We start from the raw sequence: 23,341 nt of genomic DNA on the forward strand, positions 1-23,341 counted from the left end.
TAATATAAATATATGAACACCGTCTAAATAAGAACACAAGGCTAAAAGGCTTATGCTACTCTTATTTTCTTGGAAATGAATATTAACTTTGTTCTTCAATTGACAAATTTTTCAAAATTTTGTTGTAATACATCTATAAAAAGATATATGATTCTTTTATTCATATTTAACTTTTTATAGTTGTTTTTTATATCGAAATACCAATATTATAATATTTTTATTTCTTTATCCTCATTATAATATTTTTATATTACAACTTTTACTATAACATATTTATGAGTCTTAATTATGTGGAGGAGATTAGTTTTTATTGAATAACAAACATCAATACTTAACATTTAAATAAGTAACGGATTTATTTCATTTCTTCCATTGTTAAAAGTAATTATTAACAAACTTTAATTTAATGAAGTTGAATTACTACTACTTTGTAGTTTGTATATATAGTACAATTCTTTTACCTTATATATATATGCCAGAAAAAGTGTAATTCAATGGTTGTTTTAGTTTCTTTTTAATTTTCATTTCATTTCTATTTTATTTACTAACAATTATAGAAAGTATTTTTTAACATTTATTTAGATTAAAAGAAATTTAAAGGGTCAATTACCAATAAATGCTTGTATGTATGTGTAATAATTTACTACGAATATTTGCTACGTACAATAGAAATAAAATTAATTAAAGGATACATATATTTTACAGCTTATTGCTTAAGAATAAATTCTCAGTTTTGTTCAATATTAATTGTTAAGTTTAACAAAAAAAAATTCATGTTGATATTTATCTTGATAAAATAATATAATTAGAACAATTAATGATGTTACTCCCTTATTTTAATTTTTTTGTAACCATTCTTTAAAATTATTTAAAATAAATATAAATCAATTATAACTTGAAATTTTTTCCCTTCTTTGTATTAATTTCTTCATATTAATGCATACTATTAAAAACATGACTTATTTAATAAATACTTTGAAAATAAATCAACACAAATAAGTTTATACTATAATATATATTATTTAAATGTATATGAACATGTTCTTTTTTATCAAACAAAGATTCACACTTCTTTGTATTGATTTATTTTTAAAACTTTCATTATATAAGTCATTTTTTAAAATAATGTGAATGAATATGAAGAAATTAATACAAAGGACAAAGTTGTCAAATTATAATTAATTTATATTTATTTTAAATAAATTTAAAGAATGGTTACAAAAAAAATCAAAATAAGAAAGGTATACGCAATATTGTAAACCACAGGGAAGGTGAGCTTTGTAAAATTATCCCATAAAAATTCAACCACTGCACGAAGCGCGGCCAAATTCCCTAGTGTATATATATATAAGGAGGATTTCAGTTATTCTAGGTTGAATGACGCACACAAACTCGACGATAATAACGGTTAATCAATTGTTTCTTACTTCAAGTCTCATGTGGTCCTTGCTTCTCTGGCTCTTTTGCACCTTCATCATCCCAACATGCAAAAATGGAGAAAAATTATACTAATTCTACCTAACAAAAAAACAGAAATCAACCAAACAAGTAAATTTTTCTTTTGTTATCTCTTAGTTAACAAATGAAAAATCCAGAAATTTACTTCATAACGGGGGCGAATATAGTAATTTTGAAGAAATAACATGGACATTTTTCGTGTTATGATCAAAACATGCCTTCTTTGCATCGTCTTCTTGATCAATTACCCCGTGAAAATAATTTCAGTTTCCGATACTGATGCTTTGTTGAAGCTGAAACAATCATTTACCAATGCAGCATCATTAGAATCCTGGAAACCTGGAACGGATCCGTGTGACAAAAATATACGTTGGTTGGGTGTTTTTTGTCAGAAAAAAATGGTTACTGGACTTCTTCTTGCAGAAACGAATTTATCTGGAATTATAGACGTTGAGGCATTATCACAAATGCCTGCTCTGCGTACACTTAGTTTTCAAAGCAATTTATTTTCTGGACCAATTCCGGAATTCAATCGAATGGGTGCTTTAAAAGGTCTTTATTTGTCGGAAAATCAATTTTCTGGTGAAATTCCTTCAAATTACTTCGAAAAAATGTTGTCGTTGAAGAAGTTATGGCTCTCCGACAACAAATTTTCGGGTGAAATTCCGTCGTCATTAATGGAACTGCAATATCTCATTGAATTGCACCTGGAGAACAATCAGTTCACAGGTCCAATACCGCCAATCTCGAAGCAGTCAACATTAGAATCAATCGATTTTTCTAATAATAACTTGAAAGGGGAAATCCCTGTTTCGTTATCAAGATTCAATGAGAGTTCATTTAAGGGGAATTCCGAGCTTTGTGGTGAAAAATTAGGCAAAGCCTGTAATCAAGCCATAAATAGCAGCAACGACAACAACACTAATAATAACGCAAATAATGGCACTCGACAAAGTCCGGATAGTAATTCGAATAAAAGCATGTCAATGTGGATTATGATATCATCAGTTGTTCTGTTATTGATCATGATCATAGTAATATACCTCATATGTCGCTACCAACAAAATCGCCGTGCTTCAATTGAAAGTTTTGATGAGCCATCACTTGGGAGGCGAATTTCGAGTGATAGCAAGAAGTCATTTGAACTAAGTAGACGTGGCAGTTCGATTAGAAAAGGGTCAATAATGGGAAAACGGGTAGGAGATTTGACAATGGTGAATGATGATAAAGGTGAGTTTGGTTTAGCAGATTTGATGAAAGCTGCTGCAGAGGTGTTAGGGAATGGGCCATTGGGTTCTTCTTATAAGGCTTTGATGTCAAATGGATTGACAGTTGTGGTAAAGAGGATCAAAGAAATGAACAAGATCGGAAAAGATGGTTTCGATGCAGAGGTTAAACGTTTAGGAAGATTGAGACATAAAAATATTCTAACACTTTTGGCTTACCATCATCGCAAGGAAGAGAAGTTGTTTGTGTATGAGTACATTCCCAAAGGAAGCTTGCTGTACATATTGCACGGTAAAGTACCTACCTCTAATTTTATCAAGTCATACTAGAAATGCATGGTAAGACTGTGTACAATAAACTCATTTTTGTTAATTTTGTGCATGTGCTTAGAATAGGAGACCAAAAGCCAAAAACTTCTACAAGTAAGTTTACGTTGTATTAGTAGTCTAGTTGTCAAGTGTTTCATATTAGCTGAGGGAACGGAAAGTATTCTCCTTGTATGATCTTGGCAAACTATACGTCTATATCCATGAACTAGCCTTGAAGTTGAGTGAGGTCTAAAGGTCCGTTTGCTTCACAAGTTATTAAAGCCAGACTCGTGTGTACTCTTGATATCCCGATGTAGAGTTCCCATCTTACATTGGGATTATTCGCACCTTAAAAAGACCACTTTTTGAATTATGTTCCCGTTAGCCCAGTGGGTTAAGGGGAACATAAGTTAAATAGAGACCTCAAGAAAGGTCATTTCTACAGTTGTCCTGTTATTTTCTCCATGTTAATTAGTTGAGGAGTTGAGGGACGGATTTGGGCTATGCTTAACTTATGAACTAGTTTTCGAGGTTTAATTAGGCATAATATTCATTTTCTTCGCGCTAATTAGTCTGTGCATGATTACTTATAAAGATTGCTGCTGCTTTATATGAATGATCACAGGTGAAAGAGGGCTTCCCCATGCTGAGCTCACCTGGCCAGTGCGTCTAAATATTATACAAGGAGTAGCTCAAGGACTAAATTATCTTCACACTGAACTTGCTTCTTCTGATTTACCCCATGGCGATTTGAAATCGAGCAATATACTCATAAGCACAAACCACGAGCCAATACTCACTGGTTACGGATTCTGCACCTTAATGAACAACGCGCATGCAGTTCAAGCACTAATCGCGTTCAAGTCACCAGAAGCAGTACAAAATAACCAAGTTACACCCAAATGCGACGTTTATTGCCTTGGAATTGTGATTCTTGAGATAATAACAGGGAAGTACCCGTCTATATATCTTAATACCGGTAAAGGAGGGATAGACATAGCACAATGGGCGAAATCCGCGATTGCTGAGGGAAGAGAAACTGAATTATGTGATCCAGATATAATAGCAAGCGCGAAAGATTCAATGAGTTCAATTAAGGAACTAATTCACATTAGTGCAGCATGTGTAGAGAGTAATCCGCAACAGAGGATAAATATTAGAGAAGTCATTAGGAGGATTGAAGAAATACAACAACAAAACGGAGTAGGCAAAACAGGACAAACAACAACAACAACAACAACGCCTCAGTCTCAAACGGGACAAGCAATTGAGATAATGCCGTCTCCAAGAGATGGAGATGCTGAAATACAAGTGTCAGAATCCTAACAAGGAACAACAAATCATTAGGAATTTTAGCAGACTCCGGTAATTCAAGGCGTGGTTAATATCACAGCTTCTCCTATGGTCATCAGACTAATGATAGTGCTTTTTTTTTCTTCATTTTTTAAGGTTCGTTAACTAGGGATAGTACATATATTACTGACTAAGTTTTAGTTTCATTTTGTGTATTTTTCCCCTTCTTTTAGATGCCCCATTATCTCCCCTAGTAGAACAAGAAATGAGAGGAGAAGCTGTATCCTGTGTAGAGATGAAAGAGCTTAATGCTTGGTTTAGAATTGTATGTGCAATACAATTTCCTGTTTCTACCATGTTGAGTAGTACTTGACTCTTGTAGACCAAAAATTCCTCAAGTACAAAATACAATTATTGACCATGTCACAAGTACGCTAGCTTGTCCGTGCTTTGACTAATTCCACGGGATATAGTCATTTCTAACCAACAACATGTATCAGGTAACTCTGCCTTACGTAGTGTTTCTATCTCTGCTAATATTTGAACCTGAGACCTCATAATTCTCGATTCACTTTGTTGATCACTTAGATCACTATTGGACGTTGTATGTTAATATTTTTTCACACAATAATAAACAGAGAAGTATGGAAGGCCCAATCAGATAACTATAACATAAATCAAACTCTGTTTGAATTGTGAACTCTTTGTCCATTTGAACTATAATTTTATGGGACAACAGTTCTTGCAAGTTTAGATGTTGGACTATAACCTTCCAAAGGACTTGTTCTGAAGTGCTATTAATGAAGTATTTGGGCTTTAGCCTGAGAAAACAAGAGTTGGGTCATCAACATTTATTAAAGCATAAATTTAAGGCAGAATACAAGATCCCTTCCTTAAAATTGTCAAGTAAATTTCATTTAGACATTTGAATTACGTCATTGAAAAATTACTAAAATGTTTCAATTATACACTTCTAACTTAAAAAAAATTTACGCGCTTTCTCAAGTATCCATTATGTACATAAGTTAATCACTTAATCATATCTCCCTCTTTAATTTCACACATTAACATCAATAAATCAAAACTACTTATATCAAAACTAAAGTTTCAACTAAACACATGATAAAATAATCTCATCCTTATCCTTCATACCAAACGAACCATACGGACTAATAAATGTGTGGATCTCCCATTGCAATGTATGTACGGTTGATCGAACGTGACCTCACTGATGATATGTGAATTACACAATACAGCTGGAGATGAAAGAGCCAAAAAATGTCCACACATCAAGGTCTTTTTTCTAGTCTGGCAAACAACAACATCACACCTTTTGTAATAAAGACATTACATTACACATATTAATTTGTACTCCAATATACATAGGAAAGTGAAAAAAAATTGTGTTTCCAGAACCTGTCTGAATACAGAACAGAACCAAACAGGTTGGTTTTTGAAAACATATGAGCTGTTTTTTGAGCTGAACGCCACAACACTAATCTATACATTATTAAACAAATTGAAGTTACTACTAGTTAGTGGAGTAGTAGTATAATATTATCACACACATATTGAGATGATAGATTTAATCCAAAGTACAAATTGTTTATTGTAGCACTCGTGTGATACTGACTTGCTTTAATTTTCTGCATAGATTGTTTGCCAGCTATGAAACAGCTTCACACATAATGGAGAAATCTGTGCACTGAAGTACAACTCCTATCTTGTGTATTTTAAATAATAATATTGCTTTCATTTCACACATACAAAAATATGAATTCCAGTTTTCAGAATTGTCTCACATGCAAGCAAGCTTGCGAGTGTTCTTTCCATACTCCAAAGGGTGTTAACTTAACGAGATATGGTTTCAATTCCTTCTACGTTTGTTTGCACTCTGAATCAACTAAACTTGTTTGAATTGTGCGTTCAGATTCATAATCAGTAACGAATTCAGAATTTGAAAGTTATAAATTTTTGTACTTTTGAAGGGCTGAATGTATAACTTTTTTTTCTTTTTTTTTCACATTTTTAGATATAAGGTTTAACATTGAAACACTGAATAATCGATACATAAATGTGGCATTGTTATTTTTTGTGTTTATATTATGTGGAAGAATTGTTTAACGTGCGAGCGTGCACGCACGTGAATGCCACACAGTCCGTACGAAGAGAAGTTGACTTCATTAAATTGTTCATTTGGTTTACTCTCATTAATTAATTTTGGCTTTTGCGTTTCTATGTCTGGCCAATTAGGTCATATTTGATAAGATTATAATATGAGACAATTAATTTCATCTTTAAAATACAGATAATGGGATAAAATGATGTCAAAATTAACTAATACTTATAACCAAACACAAAGTAGAGAATAATTTCACATCTTATTTTGAGATTATTATTCTTATCTCATCAATCAAAATTCCGGATAGAAACATTGACTTTTTGTTATTTGTTAAATATATATATATATATATATATATATATATGATAGTACGACATTAGCACCAATCCTAAAAAAAAAAACAAAAAACACGCAACTTAAACTAGGTAATCTCAAAATTAGCTTACTTTTCAAAACAACAATTTTAAAGTAGTCAATATTAGTGTAATTTCTTGTCAACAATTGCTACATTTTCGAAACTTGGTCAACAAGAGTGCAATGCGTTACTATTAGAATTTGCTTAAAATTTATAAGTTTTTCTACCTTTAACTATTTGTAGACTCAATTACTCTTTATTGGTGAATTTTGATTTTAGATATTTTAACATTTTATAAAGTACATTTGATTTTCTATTAATTGAAATATAATACTTGATCATTTTGCTTATGAACAGTCATAAATATATTATAATTATTAATCATTTAGTCACCTAATTATCCATGTATGATATGAAGCTTATATTATTACCCATAATCGGCAGTAAAATAGTTACAAAAGTATTTCCTATAAATAAAATATATAAGGGCAAAAAATGGAAGATTATTATTGATTAATAAGTACTATCATAAATTTATTACTAATAATTGAAGGACCAAATGTGTTATTATACGAAGATCCATTGAGTATAACTTTTAATCCGAGAAATAGTGATTAATTAATCTTCTTCATAAATTTATTACTAATAATTGAAGGACCAAATGTGTTATTATACGAAGATCCGTTGAGTATAATTTTTAACCCGAGAAATAGTGATAACAGTACAGTAATTAATCTTCTTAATACTATATTATTATCACTGCAGAAATTGATTAATTAATTCAATATGTAAAATTCATCGGCTTCCATTTTTTGATTCTTCAGTTTTCTTCATCTTTATAATTCTCTGCATCTTCTTCACCAAAAAGCTCGAATACTTTTTTTTCTTTTTTCCAGATTCTGAATTTCAAATTTGGTTTCTTATCGATGGAAGCACCAGAGAACGACTCCGTAGCGTTCGAGTCAGCTGAGAAGATAATTCTCCGGTGGGATTCTACGGTGTCGGAAGAAGCTAGAGAGAAAATGATATTTGACGGCGATCGTTACGAGATCAATCGGTATTTGCACGCCGTCGATGAAATCCAACGGTCAATGAAGTCCACAACACTCTCCGACGACCAGGATAAAGCTAATAGTGCGATCCAGATCGCCATGGCTCGGCTTGAGGATGAGTTTCGCAGCATACTTGTTGCTCACACAAATGCAATCGAGGCTGATTCGTTAACTGACCCTAGTCCTTCTCCAGTCCACTCCGGCGAATTCCAGGTGCCTGAAGAAGACTACCATGATACTCCTACCGACGATGATTCGTTCACCAAAGAGTTGGAACATCAAGAGAGTAGCAGCAGCAGCTATCGATCTACTAGCAGCATCCGCGAAGTTGATCTCATGCCGCCCGTAGCAATATATGATCTCCGGAGTATCGCCGAACGAATGATTTCCGCTGGATATCTCCGGGAGTGTATTCAGGTCTACGGTAGTGTACGGAAGTCCGCTGTGGAGTCGAGCTTCCGCAAGCTTGGAATAGAGAAACTCAGCATCGGAGATATCCAGAGACTTGATTGGGAGACTTTGGAAACAAAGATCCGAAGATGGATACGAGCTGCCAAAGTATGCGTTCGCATACTCTTCGCTAGCGAGAAGAAACTCTGTGAGCAAATCTTCGAGAGTTTGGGCACGGCGACTGATGATGCTTGCTTTATGGAGACTATTAAAGGACCAGCTATACAGCTGTTCAATTTCGCTGAAGCCATTAGCATTAGCCGGCGATCGCCTGAGAAGTTGTTTAAGATATTGGATCTTCATGACGCTTTATCCGATTTACTGCCTGATGTTGAAATTGTTTTCGAGTCAAAATCTTCAGAATCAATTAGAGTTCAAGCAGTAGAGATATTGTCTAGGTTAGGGGAGGCTGCTAGAGGGATACTGTCGGAATTTGAGAATGCTGTACTCCGTGAACCTTCAAAGGTCCCCGTTCCAGGAGGGACAATTCATCCCTTAACTAGGTATGTCATGAACTATATAAGTCTAATTTCGGACTATAAGAAGACAATGGGTGAATTGATTGTTTCACAGCCATCGACGGGATCAAGGTATTCAAGTGATCCTAACACCCCTGATATGGACTTTGCGGACCTAGAAGGGCTGACACCATTAGCGCTTCATTTGATTTGGATTATTGTCATTTTGCAGTTCAATTTGGAAGGTAAGTCTAAGCACTATAGAGATACCTCTTTGGCTCATTTATTCATGATGAACAATGTCCATTATATTGTTCATAAGACTAAAGGGTCACCTGAGTTGGGGGAAATGATTGTAGATGATTTCTTGAGAAAATTAACGGGGAAATTTAGACAAGCTGCTACCAGTTACCAGAGAGCAACCTGGGTGAGGGTTTTGCATTGTTTGAGAGATGAGGGACTACATGTGAGTGGCAGTTTTTCATCGGGTGTGTCCAAGAGTGCATTGAGAGAGCGTTTCAAGACGTTCAACGCCTTGTTTGAAGAAGTGCACAGGACTCAGTCCACATGGTTGATACCAGATACACAGCTCAGGGAGGAGCTGCGCATTTCCATAGCCGAAAAGTTGATTCCTGCCTATAGATCATTTCTTGGACGGTTCAGGAGCCATATAGAAAGCGGAAGGCATCCAGAAAACTATATCAAGTATACTGTGGAGGACCTAGAGAATGCTGTCTTAGATTTCTTTGAGGGGTACGCTGTGTCACAGCACTTGAGAAGAAGATCTCAGTGAAAGAATACTAGTTTCAACAGTTAGTACTTTAGGACATTCTTTGAATTTTTTTCATAGAGTTATTCAGGGGCTGAGGTTATGGCATTCTGGTGTTTCTCGAGTTTCTGCTTTCATTTGTAGTATTCCAAGGTGATGGGCTGCTGAAAACTTCAGGAAGAACAGCTGTATCTATCAAGAAGGGTCAGTGCCTCCTGCCTCTGGATGCTCTGCCCTGTAAGCATGTTGTTGTTGTATTTCTTCCATACTTTTAGACTTTATTTCAATTTGTCCATATCTGAACTGTTGTATTGATTACTTTCTTGAAATTTTATCATAATCATGATTTTGTTAACTTGAGTCCAGAATTTAGTTTAGCTTGGATGACTTCTACACTGCTGCGATATTGTCCTTTGGAATATATCCTCTTGTAAGTTTATCTTAAATCAAGAATGTAACAGATTTTCCTACGATGGCAAGGGCCTCAGTAGGTGACAATAAATAAATAAAACCATGGTCTTGTGATTGTAAAGACTTGAAATTACCAGTTGCTGCTTACTACTGTCTTCTTATTGTGTTTTAAGTCTCCGTTTTCTCAGAAATGAAACAACTGCCGTGGATTTTTAAATTTTACACGGGAAATTCGTGGGGCATGACTAATTATCTCAATGTTTCATGTATGACCATGCTGATTCCTTGGAATGTTTGTTGTTAGTTTGTACTTATTTTGTTTTCTCAGCTAAGACGATTGGTGCTGTGGTGCTTATTCAGCTATTATGGGTAAAAGCTACTAACTAGTTCTATTGACATGATTTTCTCAGTCATGGAATACTTGAACTGGACATATATCATGAAAGTTGTTCTTGTAAACTAGAAATTGAATTCCCCGTTTGTTACACTGTCATGATAGAAGTGGCTAATCTGTGGTTACAAGCCACAAGGAGCATCTGATTAATCCAGTAGATTTAGTGCAGCAGATTCATGCAGTCTTTGTTGTTTGTCCTCCAAATATTTCATCTCTACAGGCCTTCTGGTTGAAACACTGAAGTGTGCTGCATCTGATGGTCAGAACTTACAAGGTGTGCCTTCCAATGTTACACATCTTTTTGCTACCTCTCCACTCACCATGTACTCCCTGTTTGTGTATTCTCAAATGTGGTAATCTGTGTCCAAAGTAGAAATCGCCCTCTATTCTTACCTAATGGCAGAAAATGTAGAATATTTACTGACCAAGATGTTCAATTACTAATCTGTTCAAATACCATTTGTAGATTTGATTACTGCACCACTTGGATATCTGTTACATAAAATCCATTTTCTGTTTTTTTCTACTTTAGCTGGTGTTGCCACTTTAAAGTACTTAAAATGGCCTTTTTCCCATTTATGAGGAGTTACTATGAAAAACTCTTCAAACTAATAATTCTTGTGCCGTGCTTATTCTTCTATCTCAACAGAAGGTATAGGAAGATTGAGTGTGGAGTGTGGATGTTGATTTTGACTTGGATTTAAAAGTGATGGACGACCTAATTTGTGTCTTTTTCAACCCAGGGAAACTAGATCTTTACGGTTGGTGTGATGCTTCATCTGCCAATCCATCTATTTGACATCTATTCCTACTTTTCAATTATCGTGGGTCCTTATTTGTCTATTTAGATAAAGAGCCTATGTGTTCCATTGTTAAATGAGCTCCAAGGGTCACAAATGGACCCAAGGGAAAAAAAAGAAGGAAGATCAGCTTTTAGTAGTATGGGTTTTTGAGATGACATCCCTGAATGTTCCATTGGGAATCAAACATCTATGCCTTTCTGTATAACCTTTGTACTTTAGGAGTTTGTAAAATTTGGTCAATTATTTCTTCTCGCGTGTATAACAGCAAAACAACTACGATGACTAAACATATTCTCAACTAAGTGATCTTTTTATTTCTTGGATTTTAAGAGATTGTAGGTCTTTGATACAATTTTCTTTCACATAATTTTAGGTCTGTCTATCTTTTGATATCATCACTCATTATAACTTTACATGTGTGTACAAATGCAGTTGGAGGTTGAAACCGACATAACTAAACCATCTCATATTATCCTTGATGTATACTTGCACTTAGTGGTGAATGTGCTCGTCTTTAATATTGGTTTATCGTGTATGGTTATGCATCCATATTAATATGCAAAAGTGATAGACGGACCTAAAAGAATAGTTGCAAGAGAGATCATATAAGATAAATGAACATTACTTCTAAAAAAACAACAATTACAAATTTGTTTTACCTAATAAAAACTTCTCCTGATTAACATTCGTACTTTTTATACATACAACACAGATTACATGATTCTAACAACAATTTACTCAACTGACGGTACCTTTCTTTACCATACTGTAAAAAGTTGTGTCTTCCTTTACTCAGTCTTGTCTTCTACATCGTCACCATTAGATAGTTCACTGTTACCCAGTGTTGGTCTCACTTCAGGTTGGCTTCTAACATCCTTTGGCAGCAGAGGGGACGGCTTTATGAGTGTTAATGTAGGGTCCTTGTCGAACTCTTCACCATCATCAGAGTAGGCATATCTGTTATGTAAGCATATAAAATAAACCAGCGAGTGTTGAGATTTGTGTCTGAGAAAAGACTGAATATTGCCAAAAATAAAGCCGTTATAGCCAGCTATTATGTAAGTAAGACTCGCTATTATGCGATTTTGACTACTTATAGTGATGAAAATAGAAAGATGCTATGAGATGTTTGAACAGAATGATTCAGGATTTATAAGTTTGAAAGTTTGCCGAGTACAGAAAAAATAACAAAAAAGGTTTGGATCCCATTTAAACACAAGATATAAAGTGCAGATATGACGAAATGATAAGAACTAGAAGGGTTAGAACTCTGCATGTACATACACAATAAAGTAGAAGTTGGGTAGTACCTCATGGAGTTTTGAGATGGTGCCCAAAGAACGCAGATGATGCAAAGGAGAGAGAAAGATAGCACTTGCCAGAAGGCAGGAATAATCCAGGCATTTCGCCATCGCTCATTGTACACATCAGTCGACTTGAAGTACAGCTGCCAAAAGGGGTGAAAATGGTTAATGCATTGTGCTTTAATACAATATCAGGATCAGTTGAGAAAATTATGAACCCTATGTCTGATGTGGTTGGACGAATATAAGATATGATCATGCTCAATTTCTAGAAGGTGCCCTTTCTCTTGAAGGTAATACATGGAGTGCCACAACCCAAGTCCAACCTGAATTGAGTAGTGAGGCAAATGGCAAACCAAGAATCACTTGTTGAAGTTCCTTTCTTGACTAGTAAAAACAGATGGGGAAAAGAACAATTGATTTGTGATGCTTTGACACATTTACGTGGCCTAAAACATATGAAAATGAATAACAGAATGATTGGGAATTTCTTGACACATTAAAAAGGCCTAATCATGCTTCTGCTTCCCGTATTATTGGAAATTTAGGTCCCCTCTCCAGAAAATTGGATTGCAGGCCAAATTCGGTGTATTATACATGTTCCTTTTTTTGGTGTTAAGTCATTCTGCAAGAGTAATCATGTTCACATCAAGCAGACCAGTCAACAATAAGGTCCTTATAACCACTTCCTTTTATTAACTCAGATTCTTTGAACAGGCAACAAAGATACTTGACAGAAGTTACTAAAAGAAAGAACCAGCCACATCATGTAAATTACCTCATAGCATGTCCATCCAACAGATACAATAACAGTGACAGCCAATGCATTTGTGAACTTGCGATAAATGTCTAATTTGGCCAACAACCTTCTAGCCTGTCAGATCCCAAATCCAGCAACTGAATTAGCACTAAAGCCTAAATTGAATTATACTAATAACTGAATAACGTCATATCATGATCGACCCCAGCCCCAAACCCCCTAAGATAAGGAAAGGAAAAAGCTTCCTTTATTGCAAGAATTAGGCACTACAACCAACAAAAAGATACCAGTACACCCTTCCGAATGAACTTCATGATTAATATAATAAGTAACACAAATAGAGCTACTTAGGTTATTAGTCACAAGGGTAATAGGATCTCTGCTATGAAAGTAAGACCCGGGGCAAGTAAGAAGTAAACAAACGAAAACATTCTCCAAACTAGCAATCCGCAAACAAATGAAATCACAGTAATTAATAGAAGCCAACAATTTACCTGAAGCTTATTCACAGTTGCCGACAAGGAGGTGAATATCCAAAGGATAAAGAAAGCATCCAAGAATGCCACAGGAAGTACAAAAAACAACCTTGCTTTTCCTGAGAAATCACTGACAGCACCAACATTTTCTACCAGTTCAAGCACTTCAGAAGCCAAAAAGAATGTTCCTCCAAGCAAAAGGACCTTTGATGTGAGACCACCCAGAGTAGGTCTAACGACACCATAGCCCATAGAGACTATCAGAATGACCAAACGTGCAACTGTGCGCTTTACTGTACCAAAGGTCACAGCCCATACAGTGGTACCAGTGGGCCTGACTCCAGTTTCATTGAATTCAGCATAGTCAAAGTACCAAAAGGCCATTTCAAGCATACCCAATGTTATAACGAGTGTAATACAATTTTGTAAAGGGATAACTTCTCTCCAAAATTTTGCATACTGCGAAAACCAAAAGATCCCTAGTAACACGAATGCAAGAGACATGTACCCATAGAAGTTCATAAGGGGAGCCATTCTACCAGGTAGGTAACCGGTAGGATTCTTCCATATGGTTTTCCCTTCAACAGTAATTTCCTTAAGATTTGGTTCACAGTGAATAAAATACACGTTATACATCCCAGTTTTTGTAATGGGGATTGATCTCGACTGCAGTGCTACATCAACTTCATCAGTGCTGAATGAGGCACTAAAAACTTTAGGCCATCCGGGATTACTAGCAGATGGGCGGTGAATTATTTGCCCTTGTGTACAAACTCCAAGTTTTGCAAGATCTGCTGTGCAACAAATAGCTCTTTGGCCACCGTAAGCAGAGCCCCCAATTAACTCTCGATCATCCACCTCAAAAACAATTGCATGAATTGGGTCTGAGCTGAAGTTTGAGAGTTCCTTTGGCCTCCGAAATACAATCTTTTCAAACCTGTTGAAAATGTGACGTCAGAAATTTATAGACTCTTACGCATAAAACTGGGAAAACACATGAATGACAACACTCATTTCCAGAGTCTGGCATGACTGAGAAAATGCATAAGAACAAGCCCATTAATTTCCATGTAGCATGACTTTTAAATAGAAAAAACACAAAGTTAATCGAAATACAAAGCAGTTGGATCATCTGTATGAATCCTCTTAATCCATCTGACTCTATTCAGCCCAAACTAAGTACAGACTACTTAATATTGTGAGAAAGCAAAATTCATTTATCTTCTTTCACCCAACTATGGATTTCATACATAAGCTTCTCATTAACAAAAATAATTCAACCTTAATGGTTGAACTATGGTTGCTTTTAGCAGCAGAAATTGAAGGAAGACAGCTTTAATAGTAGTGCTAAATTTTTTTTGGCTTTTGGTAATGGATCACATTAGACTTAAGAGTTTTTAACTAACTAGGTAACTACACAAATCCGAATTGAGCAGCGCAACATTGATGGTTGAGTTAGCCATGTTTTTAACAGCCGAATATCAAAGAAAATTTAGCTTCAATTGTGGCAGTACAATTAGGCATTCGCTGATGGATCACTTTCAACTTAGAGAATCCTACTAACTAGGCTCCCTTTGACTGATTTTGAAGCCGAAACTTGAAAATTTGAATTTGTGAAATTTAGATTTTTGGAACTTTTAGTTGTGTATGGACATGCATTTTACTTGGGAAAAATTGAAGATTAGCGAGTGTAAGTCCCAAAAATTGCACTGAGCCCCTTTTTGTGAACTTGAAAATATTTGACCAACAGATTTTCAATATATGATAAAATTTCATGGTCAAACAGATAATTGAAGATAAATTTTCAAAAACTACTCCGAAAATCTACAATGGAGCAGAACAACACTAGTAGCTTTACTATCTAAGTTGAAAAAGGACAAATAAATAATTCTGATCCTCGCAATTTAACCTAAACACATAGAATTATACCGTCATTTATAATTAACAAATTCTCACAACAGATCTCGATATATTTCATCTAAAATCGTACCTAAAAACAGTTAAACAATTGACTGGAGAGAGAGTAAAATTACCGAATGAAGGAGTCGGTGTTGGAAGAATAGGAAGGAGATTCAGTGAGGTTAGGAACAGAGGAGTAAATTCCTTCGCTACCTCCGTGAACCACAAATGCATTGCCCTTGCTCACAAATTTCTCCCCATTGTAGTCATGCACTGAAGCTTCAGTCGTCTGGAACAGCCATAGCCATAGTAGAAATAGTACTCCTGAAGCTCCAATTGACTTCAACGATAGCATTTGCCGAATTGAGAGATCAGCTCAGTGAGTGAGAGAGTAGCAGATCTGCTGTTGCTGAAGTAGCAGCAATAGGAACATCCACTACCGGAGTGACGAGATTGGACCCACCGGCGACTACGTTTCACTATTAAATATTCGTTTAATTGAGGTAAGCTTGTGTAATGTGTACGTCGAGCAAATGATTTGTTATTGTTCACTTACGTTTAAATAGTGAAAATGCTTTAATCATTTCTCCATTTTGAATTTCAAATATTAAAAAAATAATAACATGTAGGCTAATTTATTAGATGTGAATTTGAATTATGTAAAAATTAGGCAAATGACATAGTATAAGAAAGAAATTACTTTCTTTCCCTACTCTTTCATTAATTATCAAAAATCCATTTTTTTAGTGTTTTTCGGATACATAATAGCAATGTGGATACTTAATATAGCAGCGCGAATACTTTAATTAATCACGGGAGATACTTAAATTATTAAGTTGTTAGTAGCATGGATACTTAATTAACGGGCGGATGCATAATATAGCAGCGCAGATACTTAATTAATAACGGATGAATACTTAAATTATTAAGTTGTGGGCGATGCATAATATAGCAGCGCGGATACTTTAATTAATAACGGGCGGATACTTAAACTAATAAAGTATCCGTTAAGTTGAATTGGGGGAAAATAAGGAATTTTTGTATTTTAATAAAAGAGTAGGGAAATATTGAGAATATGTAAAGAAGTATTGTGTATTTAAGTAATTTTTCCTTGAATTAATCCATATTTAATGTGGGTATTGGATTAGAGAAAAAAAAAAAGATAACGAAGGAAAGTTCTTTTTGTAAAAATGTTGTAGTATTCTTTATTTTAATTAGTTTATCTTATTTTATTTTATTGGCAATTTTGAAAATTTAACTTTCTACTTAATATACAAGAAAATATACGATTAAAGGATATTTTAATATATTTTTGATTTACAATTACAAAAATTTTAAAAAATATATATTTTAAAATTTTTATATTAAATTAAAATCAAATAAATTAATTAAAACGGATTGTTTTTTTTCCAGTGACTGTATTAAAATAACATTATAGTATAAGTATAAGAGTACATGTTGGATGTGAATAACTGACATGTGTAACTTAAAAGTAAGGTGCATGAAAAAATTGAGAAAAGAAGAGGTGAAGAATTTTTTTATTTAAAAAAAAAAAAGGTGAAACAAGACACCTAGCTCAACCTCTTCCATTCCAGAATATGTTTTTGTTGAATGACAAGTTATGTAATGAATAATAATACAAATATTACTTAGGCACGAATTAGTAATATGTAAATTAAATCAATTACGCAAGGAAAAATAATCTGAATATTTGTATTGTATAATAACAATGCAAAAAAGATTGAGTTGATATAACAAATAATATCTTATAAACAAGATCAAGAATCAATCTACTCGTCGTACCTGATACAGTTTATACCTCCTGAATTTATCTAACGCAGCGGAGCCGCTTCAGATTTTCACTGTCGGTGTTAAAGTGATTATCAATTGCCACTTGTCCATTTTTCCACGTACTACTATACCTCTGAATTGATGATATGGATCAACAAAGTCGTTGTCGGTGCTGTGTCGGTTCATTGCTTTTTCTTCACTTTGGCACTTGCTGGCAATGTTCCGGTATCATTACGGCAGAGATATACTGAGAAGAGGTACTATTTCTTGCACGTGGTCACACCTCCCCTTGTGTAATATGATAGTAATACTTAAAACAACTCGACTTTCTTCTAATGTCAAACACTAGTTTTGTCATCTTGACAACTCTATGTTGTTGAATTAAGACGGGGCCAAACATGCACCTTTTTTTCCAATTAATTTAAATCGTGCCAAAACCATAAATATACCTAAAAATAAAGAGGGTAAGATCCGAGCAATGCGCTTGATTAAATAGTTTGACCTAAATAAGAAAAGGACATCGGAAAAAGCAAATACACCAGAACTCCCATTTCACAGCATATACAGCGTCTAACATAAAACTACAGTTCCTCCAAGACTAGCGCATAAAAAGGAAATGGAACAACTCAAGACTTGTTTCACCATTCACCATGTCTAATACCAGTAACCTTTACTCAAACATCATAAAAGAAACAGATGTTACAATGAACACTTGAATGTAACACAGAATATCCCAAGAGAAATGGAAAACCACGCAGCAACTGCGATAATATTTGCAGAAGACATGGAATTATCGTAAACAACAGGAAACCTCAATCCATATCAAGAAATTCCATCCTCTTCCTCATTGAGCCTTTAAGATCTGTAGAGTCCCTTTCTGCTTTCTGTGCCTGATGGATGGATACGTGATATGAATTAGAAACAAATCACAAGTCTCAATAAGAAATGTATACGCACAACTCTATAATGTGTACCAGTCTTACACTAACTAATACTACCATCTTCTCGTATCTATGACTAAATAAATCAGTCAACCATCAACTAATGGTTAGCCACAAGTTAATCATGATTTTGCACTTGAAAGAATAGATTTATGAACTAGAAAGATGGAAATGTTATCTCTTTAAAAAGCATATGAAAACATGCACACATAAAGATGCAAGTTATATACAAGATACATTCTATTAACAAGGATTACTGTTTTTTCTTCAGCTTTTCTTTCCCTTCAGCTTTATAATTTCTTTCTGTGTGTTGCAAAAGGAAAAAAGGCTAGCTACATACAGTATTTCGTGTACAAGCTTATCCTTTCTTTTTGACAAAGGGTTAATTTCATCGATAAAGAGGCATGTAAAAGCTTAACCTTTTTTCAACTTCATACCTTCATCTTTATCTTTTCCACTCCCCACCCCCCATTTATCAAAAAATAACTTTTCATCCCTAAATTTCCAAAACTATGCAAAATACCTACAGCTTTTTTTCCTTCCGACTATATATTCACCAATATAAGTTGCCCCACACCCCAAACTTCACAAGTCATACACCTGCAACAAGTCCATTAAGCATCTGGAAGAGTGAAACTAATAATAACAGGATCTTACCCTTCTTATCTCAGCTTCTGAAACACGTGTCATATGGGGAGGAAGTTCCTCCTTATCCACGTCCTGACCAATCATTACAACATTGTATTAGCCAACGGGTATACAATTATGGGGATAGCACAGAACTTTTTGTATTGAGAGAGAAATCAAGACATACCAGTTCACCAATTAACACAACATTTTCCCCACGTATAATATAAAGACCTAATGGGATATCACAATATAGATCACCAACAATAGCACGCTCACATGCACTTTCAAGAACAGCATTAGCTACAAATAACAGATGGAATTTTTGTCAGGTGGTTAACCGCGGCAGTGATATGGAAAGTAATGACAGGAGAAACCTACCAAATTGGTCAAAAGAACGAAGTATTCCTAAAAGCTTTCGCCCATCTCGCAACAGCACAAGAAGTTTCTCTGTGAGGGATAATGAGTCAAGCCAGAAAAGCAAGAAATAGATCCAGTAAATCAATAAACAGGTTTAGTTATTGCTATCAATCTATGAGCACATGGACATATATATAAGAAAAAGTAGTGCCCCAATTATTTCTTTTAGTACCAGGCACCCCATGTATTATTGCATTAGCTTCTACCAGAGGCGGATCTAGAATTTGAAGGTTGCGGGTGCCACTGCATTTAATATAAACTTGGTGATGGATATTGAATTTGGGCGTATATTCATCCAATTCAATCCATTTTGAGCTAATATGGGATGATTTACGAATTTTTTGGTACATAAATAAATATACAATTATCTAATCAACATGAATTTTATCTGATTCAATCAAATTCTGCTGCAAAATGAGAAAAATATGAACAAGAAAACTAAAGTTTTTGAATAGGCAATTGCACCCCTTCTTAATCATAAGATACTTAAATCATAAATCATGATAACTAACGAATTCTATAAAATAATTCTATAAAAAAGAGCCAAAGCATTTTGTATAAGGGATCTCTCAGCAACTTAAAGTAAAGACAATGTTTTCATTACAAAAAATCACAAATTATCCATATTAAAAAAGAAATTAATTTGCGAACAAAAACAGAAACTCGTATTTTTTTTTAAAAAAAATTGGTAACATTAAATCAAAAACTCTTAATAATAAAGTACAAAAAGAAGCCAATAAACTAGCATAAAACGACCCTTGGCTCTATTGCTTTCGTTTAAAGGATTAAGAAACGAAGTATAAAATTCAATAGATAAAATGTACTTTGAAGGGATAAAAGAGGAAAAAGAATAAAATCACATCCAAGTAAATATTTGGACATTTTGAAGAAAAAAAAAAGAAGAAATAATTTAGATAAATAAACTAATTGATGGGTTGCAAAGGAGGAATAGTGTAAATACAACTACTAAGCTGCTCGGACTCGGGTGTGGGTGTCCATACGGGTGCGGATCTAGAGGTCGGATCCTTCATGATCTAACTTTTAAGCTTCGGGGATATGGATCCATGTACGGATATGGGTGCGGGGATTCGCCTATAAATAATTAAAATATCTAAAAATAGAGTTATAAAACCTAAATTATGACATATTATGTGGAGAACTTGAGGAGAATCACGGAAGGAAATTAAGGAAAATGAGTGACATAAAAATTTCTATATAAAAGGTATTTTCTTCAATTTCACCTTTAGCTTTTGTATTGAGCATAGGAATCATTAAAATTGTCTAAACTTTCTCCATCGATTTTGGTCAAAGTACCCAAAATCCGTTGACCAAATCAGACACAGATCCTACACCCACACCCATGTCGTGTCGACACAGGCGGCACCAAAAGTGAAGAGTCCGAGCTACTTAGAATACAAAAAAAAAACTATAAAGGAAACAAATAAAGAAAGAAACAAGAGAAGAGAAGTAAAGGAAAAGGCAAAAAGGGAAGAAAAAAAGAAAGAAGAAGAAAACCAAAAGACATTGCATTCCAGGGGATTCAAACCACAACGTTGGGTGTGGCACCCTGTCAGTTGACCAACTGATCAGCAGTCACTATGCTATTGTGGGTGCCAACCTTTAATTATATATCATACTCACTACAATTCCTATACATATATATATGAAAAAATTAATCGAGCACCGGGTGCCGTGGCAACCTCACCGTAACACAATAACAAATTGCTCAAGAGCCGGAAACAACTAATCCTTCAGTTTACAGGAACATGCCTCTTCGGTAGAATAAGTAGTACCACAGGTTCCTCTAGAAGGAATAGGGACCACATATACCTATAATAATCGTGGTTTCTATCATTTAAGCTGCCAAGACAAGAACACAGGAGCATAGGAAAAAAGGGTGAAATTCATTTTTTCATAATGTTGGTGTCCATGCCAGCTTGCTCTCACCTCAACTATTCAACTAGGTATTTGCTACTACCTCCCACAGTAAACCATTGGATAACTATGCTCAGTTGCTCACTGAGACTTCAATAGAAGGGTAAAAATCACCTAATATTTTTTGTTTTTATTGGATTTTTAACCTTGGCCTCCAAGGTCTGCACACACTTCATTGACCTAATCACACCCTTTGGTGCAAAAAAACATATTGTGAACCATGTATTTCTACAATTTGCACAAATGTCAAGATAACAGCAAGACTTACTAAGAAAGTTGATTGCTGAATAAGGTAGGCTTTCAAGCGCAAGCCCTTTGTATAATTGGGTGCTTGACTGCACCTTTAATTCTCTGGAAAAAAGAAGAAAAAGTGGTACTCAAGCACTCAAATATATAAGTGGCTTGGGCTTGACAGCAACTTTCTTTTATCATTACGGCTTTCATTTTGAGTTGTCACTACGAGGAAACACAAACAATGATGAACCTTTTGTGGCTCTTTGACCCATGCAGCAGTAGAAAAGATCTATTCCGCCTTAAAAGAAGGAAGCACTCCTCTTCCCTTGCAATATATGAATCAGTGAAAAATCAGCACTTTAGTCATTATGAAGTATACATCGGACATCGCCCATTAAGCACATCTACAGGGAAGGCAACATGGTTGCAGCTGGCTTAGCAAAACAAGGTTCAAATTTAGACTATTAAAGGCTTAAAAATCTTTGATTTTTCCTCCTTTTGTATCAACACTTTGGAGAAAATCTACCAGTGGTATAAATAAGATATACTCCCTTGGTTTCAATTTATTTGTCTTAATTTCCTTTTTAGCCCATCTCAAAAAGTATCTTTTTTCTTTTTTGGCAACTCCTTAATTCTAGTTTTCCACGTGGCATGTTTAATACTACAAGATTAAAGAGCATTGTGGTACATTCTACGTATCTTTAGTTAAAGATTACAACATTCAAAAATCTTTTTACTTCTCCAAACTTCATGTCAAGTCAAAACGAGACAAACAAATTGAAGCTGGAATTTATCTTTTGAACCTAAAAAAGATGTGCACGTTCAACTTTTTCTCATAATGCAACCAACATCTTCTAGGTATTCTCTCTTCCCATAAACGAAAAATCAATTACATCTCAGTTTTAAACTAATGTACTATGATCAGAATTCAGGAATCAACGCGAGATTACTAGATACGAACAGACAACCATCTGTGTTCAATTAAAATAAATAAGAGGAAACAATCCAATACCAAAACAGCCCAAAAGAACCTTGCAAGTTTAGTAAGACTAGATTTTGAACACCAAAACTACTAGACAACTTTAATAGTACTTAACATATCGAGCTTTCTTTAACATATAATTTATAAAGAAATGAAGAAAAACTCACTGTCAAGATAACTTGCAAGAGAAGTGGAGGTATAGATATCTTCTGGACTTGCCCAAGACATTGATTTGCTTTCAATTTAACGTTTTCGGTATCCCAAAAATCACCGAAACTTCTTCAGATTTCAATTCAATTTGCATTGGCAGATCCGATTACTCGCTTTACAGTGCCCTAACAAAAGCTTCGCCGCTTCACTGAGAACATATAAACTAAAATCCTAATTCTACCGCTAAATCAAGAATTAGAAAAACTCCAAAGCCCTAAATCTGAGAGAGGTTTGAAAAGAAAGGAATTTGTTGACTTTTGGTTGCTCAGATCGGGAGGAACCCTAAATTCGGCCTATCCCCAAAATTTTGGGGAGTCATACGGTCTACTGCTCTTTCCGATTCTTAATTTTCAGAACTACCCGGCCTACTTTTGTAAATTTATTTTTAGTTTACCCCTTGAAATATGATAGTACTATCTCTTTATGTGGTCTCTTACTTCTTCATTTTTTTGTCTTCCCAATTATGGAGAGCTTTTGCAATCATCAAAATTTGATATATTTCTATAACGTAATTATTTACTTAAGAGGTCTCGCTTAATATCTATCGGACAAGCAGTGGCGGAGCCACATGAAGTTGAGGGGTGTCGATCGACACCCCTTCGTCGGAAAATTACATTGTGTAGTTAGACAAAATATTTTTTATGTATATATATTACATATTG

At 34.7% G+C, this 23,341-nt stretch overlaps 4 protein-coding genes across 4 annotated transcripts; 2 read left to right on the plus strand and 2 right to left on the minus strand.

The window, feature by feature from the left end:
- Window positions 1-1,643: 1,643 nt before the first annotated feature.
- Window positions 1,644-4,344, plus strand: LOC125820680 (pollen receptor-like kinase 3). Its single transcript, XM_049500101.1, has 2 exons — window positions 1,644-2,976; window positions 3,619-4,344. Exons 1-2 carry the CDS (start codon window positions 1,644-1,646, stop codon window positions 4,317-4,319), a joined length of 2,034 nt encoding a protein of 677 aa, XP_049356058.1. The 3' UTR covers window positions 4,320-4,344.
- Window positions 4,345-7,540: 3,196 nt separating this feature from the next.
- LOC125820648 (exocyst complex component EXO70A1-like) lies at window positions 7,541-9,883 on the plus strand. The gene has a single exon (XM_049500062.1). It carries the CDS (start codon window positions 7,690-7,692, stop codon window positions 9,514-9,516), a length of 1,827 nt encoding a protein of 608 aa, XP_049356019.1. The 5' UTR covers window positions 7,541-7,689; the 3' UTR covers window positions 9,517-9,883.
- Window positions 9,884-11,677: 1,794 nt separating this feature from the next.
- LOC125820722 (uncharacterized) lies at window positions 11,678-16,052 on the minus strand. Its single transcript, XM_049500146.1, has 5 exons — window positions 15,674-16,052; window positions 13,659-14,577; window positions 13,183-13,278; window positions 12,411-12,547; window positions 11,678-12,057 (listed from the first exon to the last, which is right to left on the minus strand). The coding sequence occupies exons 1-5, from the start codon at window positions 15,892-15,894 to the stop codon at window positions 11,889-11,891; spliced, it is 1,542 nt and encodes a 513-aa protein (XP_049356103.1). The 5' UTR covers window positions 15,895-16,052; the 3' UTR covers window positions 11,678-11,888.
- A 1,795-nt stretch (window positions 16,053-17,847) lies between these two features.
- On the minus strand, window positions 17,848-23,019 carry LOC125820638 (sm-like protein LSM1B). Its single transcript, XM_049500052.1, has 5 exons — window positions 22,637-23,019; window positions 19,280-19,348; window positions 19,086-19,201; window positions 18,929-18,991; window positions 17,848-18,220 (listed from the first exon to the last, which is right to left on the minus strand). Exons 1-5 carry the CDS (start codon window positions 22,695-22,697, stop codon window positions 18,143-18,145), a joined length of 387 nt encoding a protein of 128 aa, XP_049356009.1. The 5' UTR covers window positions 22,698-23,019; the 3' UTR covers window positions 17,848-18,142.
- Between the last annotated feature and the right edge of the window lie 322 nt (window positions 23,020-23,341).

Source organism: Solanum verrucosum, unplaced genomic scaffold, assembly GCF_900185275.1.
Source record: "Solanum verrucosum unplaced genomic scaffold, falcon-dt-bn FXZP01000117.1, whole genome shotgun sequence".
Lineage (NCBI taxonomy): Eukaryota > Viridiplantae > Streptophyta > Magnoliopsida > Solanales > Solanaceae > Solanum > Solanum verrucosum.

What these genes read in the sequence shown, in the direction of transcription:
- LOC125820680 (XM_049500101.1), top strand. Translation starts at nt 1,644, where the DNA reads ATGGACATTTTTCGTGTTATGATCAAAACATGCCTTCTTTGCATCGTC. An exon ending in CTTGCTGTACATATTGCACG is followed by an intron (nt 2,977 to 3,618) that starts GTAAAGTACCTA and finishes GAATGATCACAG; the next exon opens with GTGAAAGAGGGCTTCCCCAT.
- LOC125820648 (XM_049500062.1), top strand. Translation starts at nt 7,690, where the DNA reads ATGGAAGCACCAGAGAACGACTCCGTAGCGTTCGAGTCAGCTGAGAAG.
- LOC125820722 (XM_049500146.1), bottom strand. Translation starts at nt 15,894, where the DNA reads ATGCTATCGTTGAAGTCAATTGGAGCTTCAGGAGTACTATTTCTACTA. An exon ending in AACACCGACTCCTTCATTCG is followed by an intron (nt 14,578 to 15,673) that starts GTAATTTTACTC and finishes CATTTTCAACAG; the next exon opens with GTTTGAAAAGATTGTATTTC. An exon ending in CCATCTCAAAACTCCATGAG is followed by an intron (nt 12,058 to 12,410) that starts GTACTACCCAAC and finishes CTTACATAACAG; the next exon opens with ATATGCCTACTCTGATGATG.
- LOC125820638 (XM_049500052.1), bottom strand. Translation starts at nt 22,697, where the DNA reads ATGTCTTGGGCAAGTCCAGAAGATATCTATACCTCCACTTCTCTTGCA. An exon ending in TCTTGCAAGTTATCTTGACA is followed by an intron (nt 19,349 to 22,636) that starts GTGAGTTTTTCT and finishes TATCCCTCACAG; the next exon opens with AGAAACTTCTTGTGCTGTTG. An exon ending in TTGTGTTAATTGGTGAACTG is followed by an intron (nt 18,992 to 19,085) that starts GTATGTCTTGAT and finishes ATGATTGGTCAG; the next exon opens with GACGTGGATAAGGAGGAACT.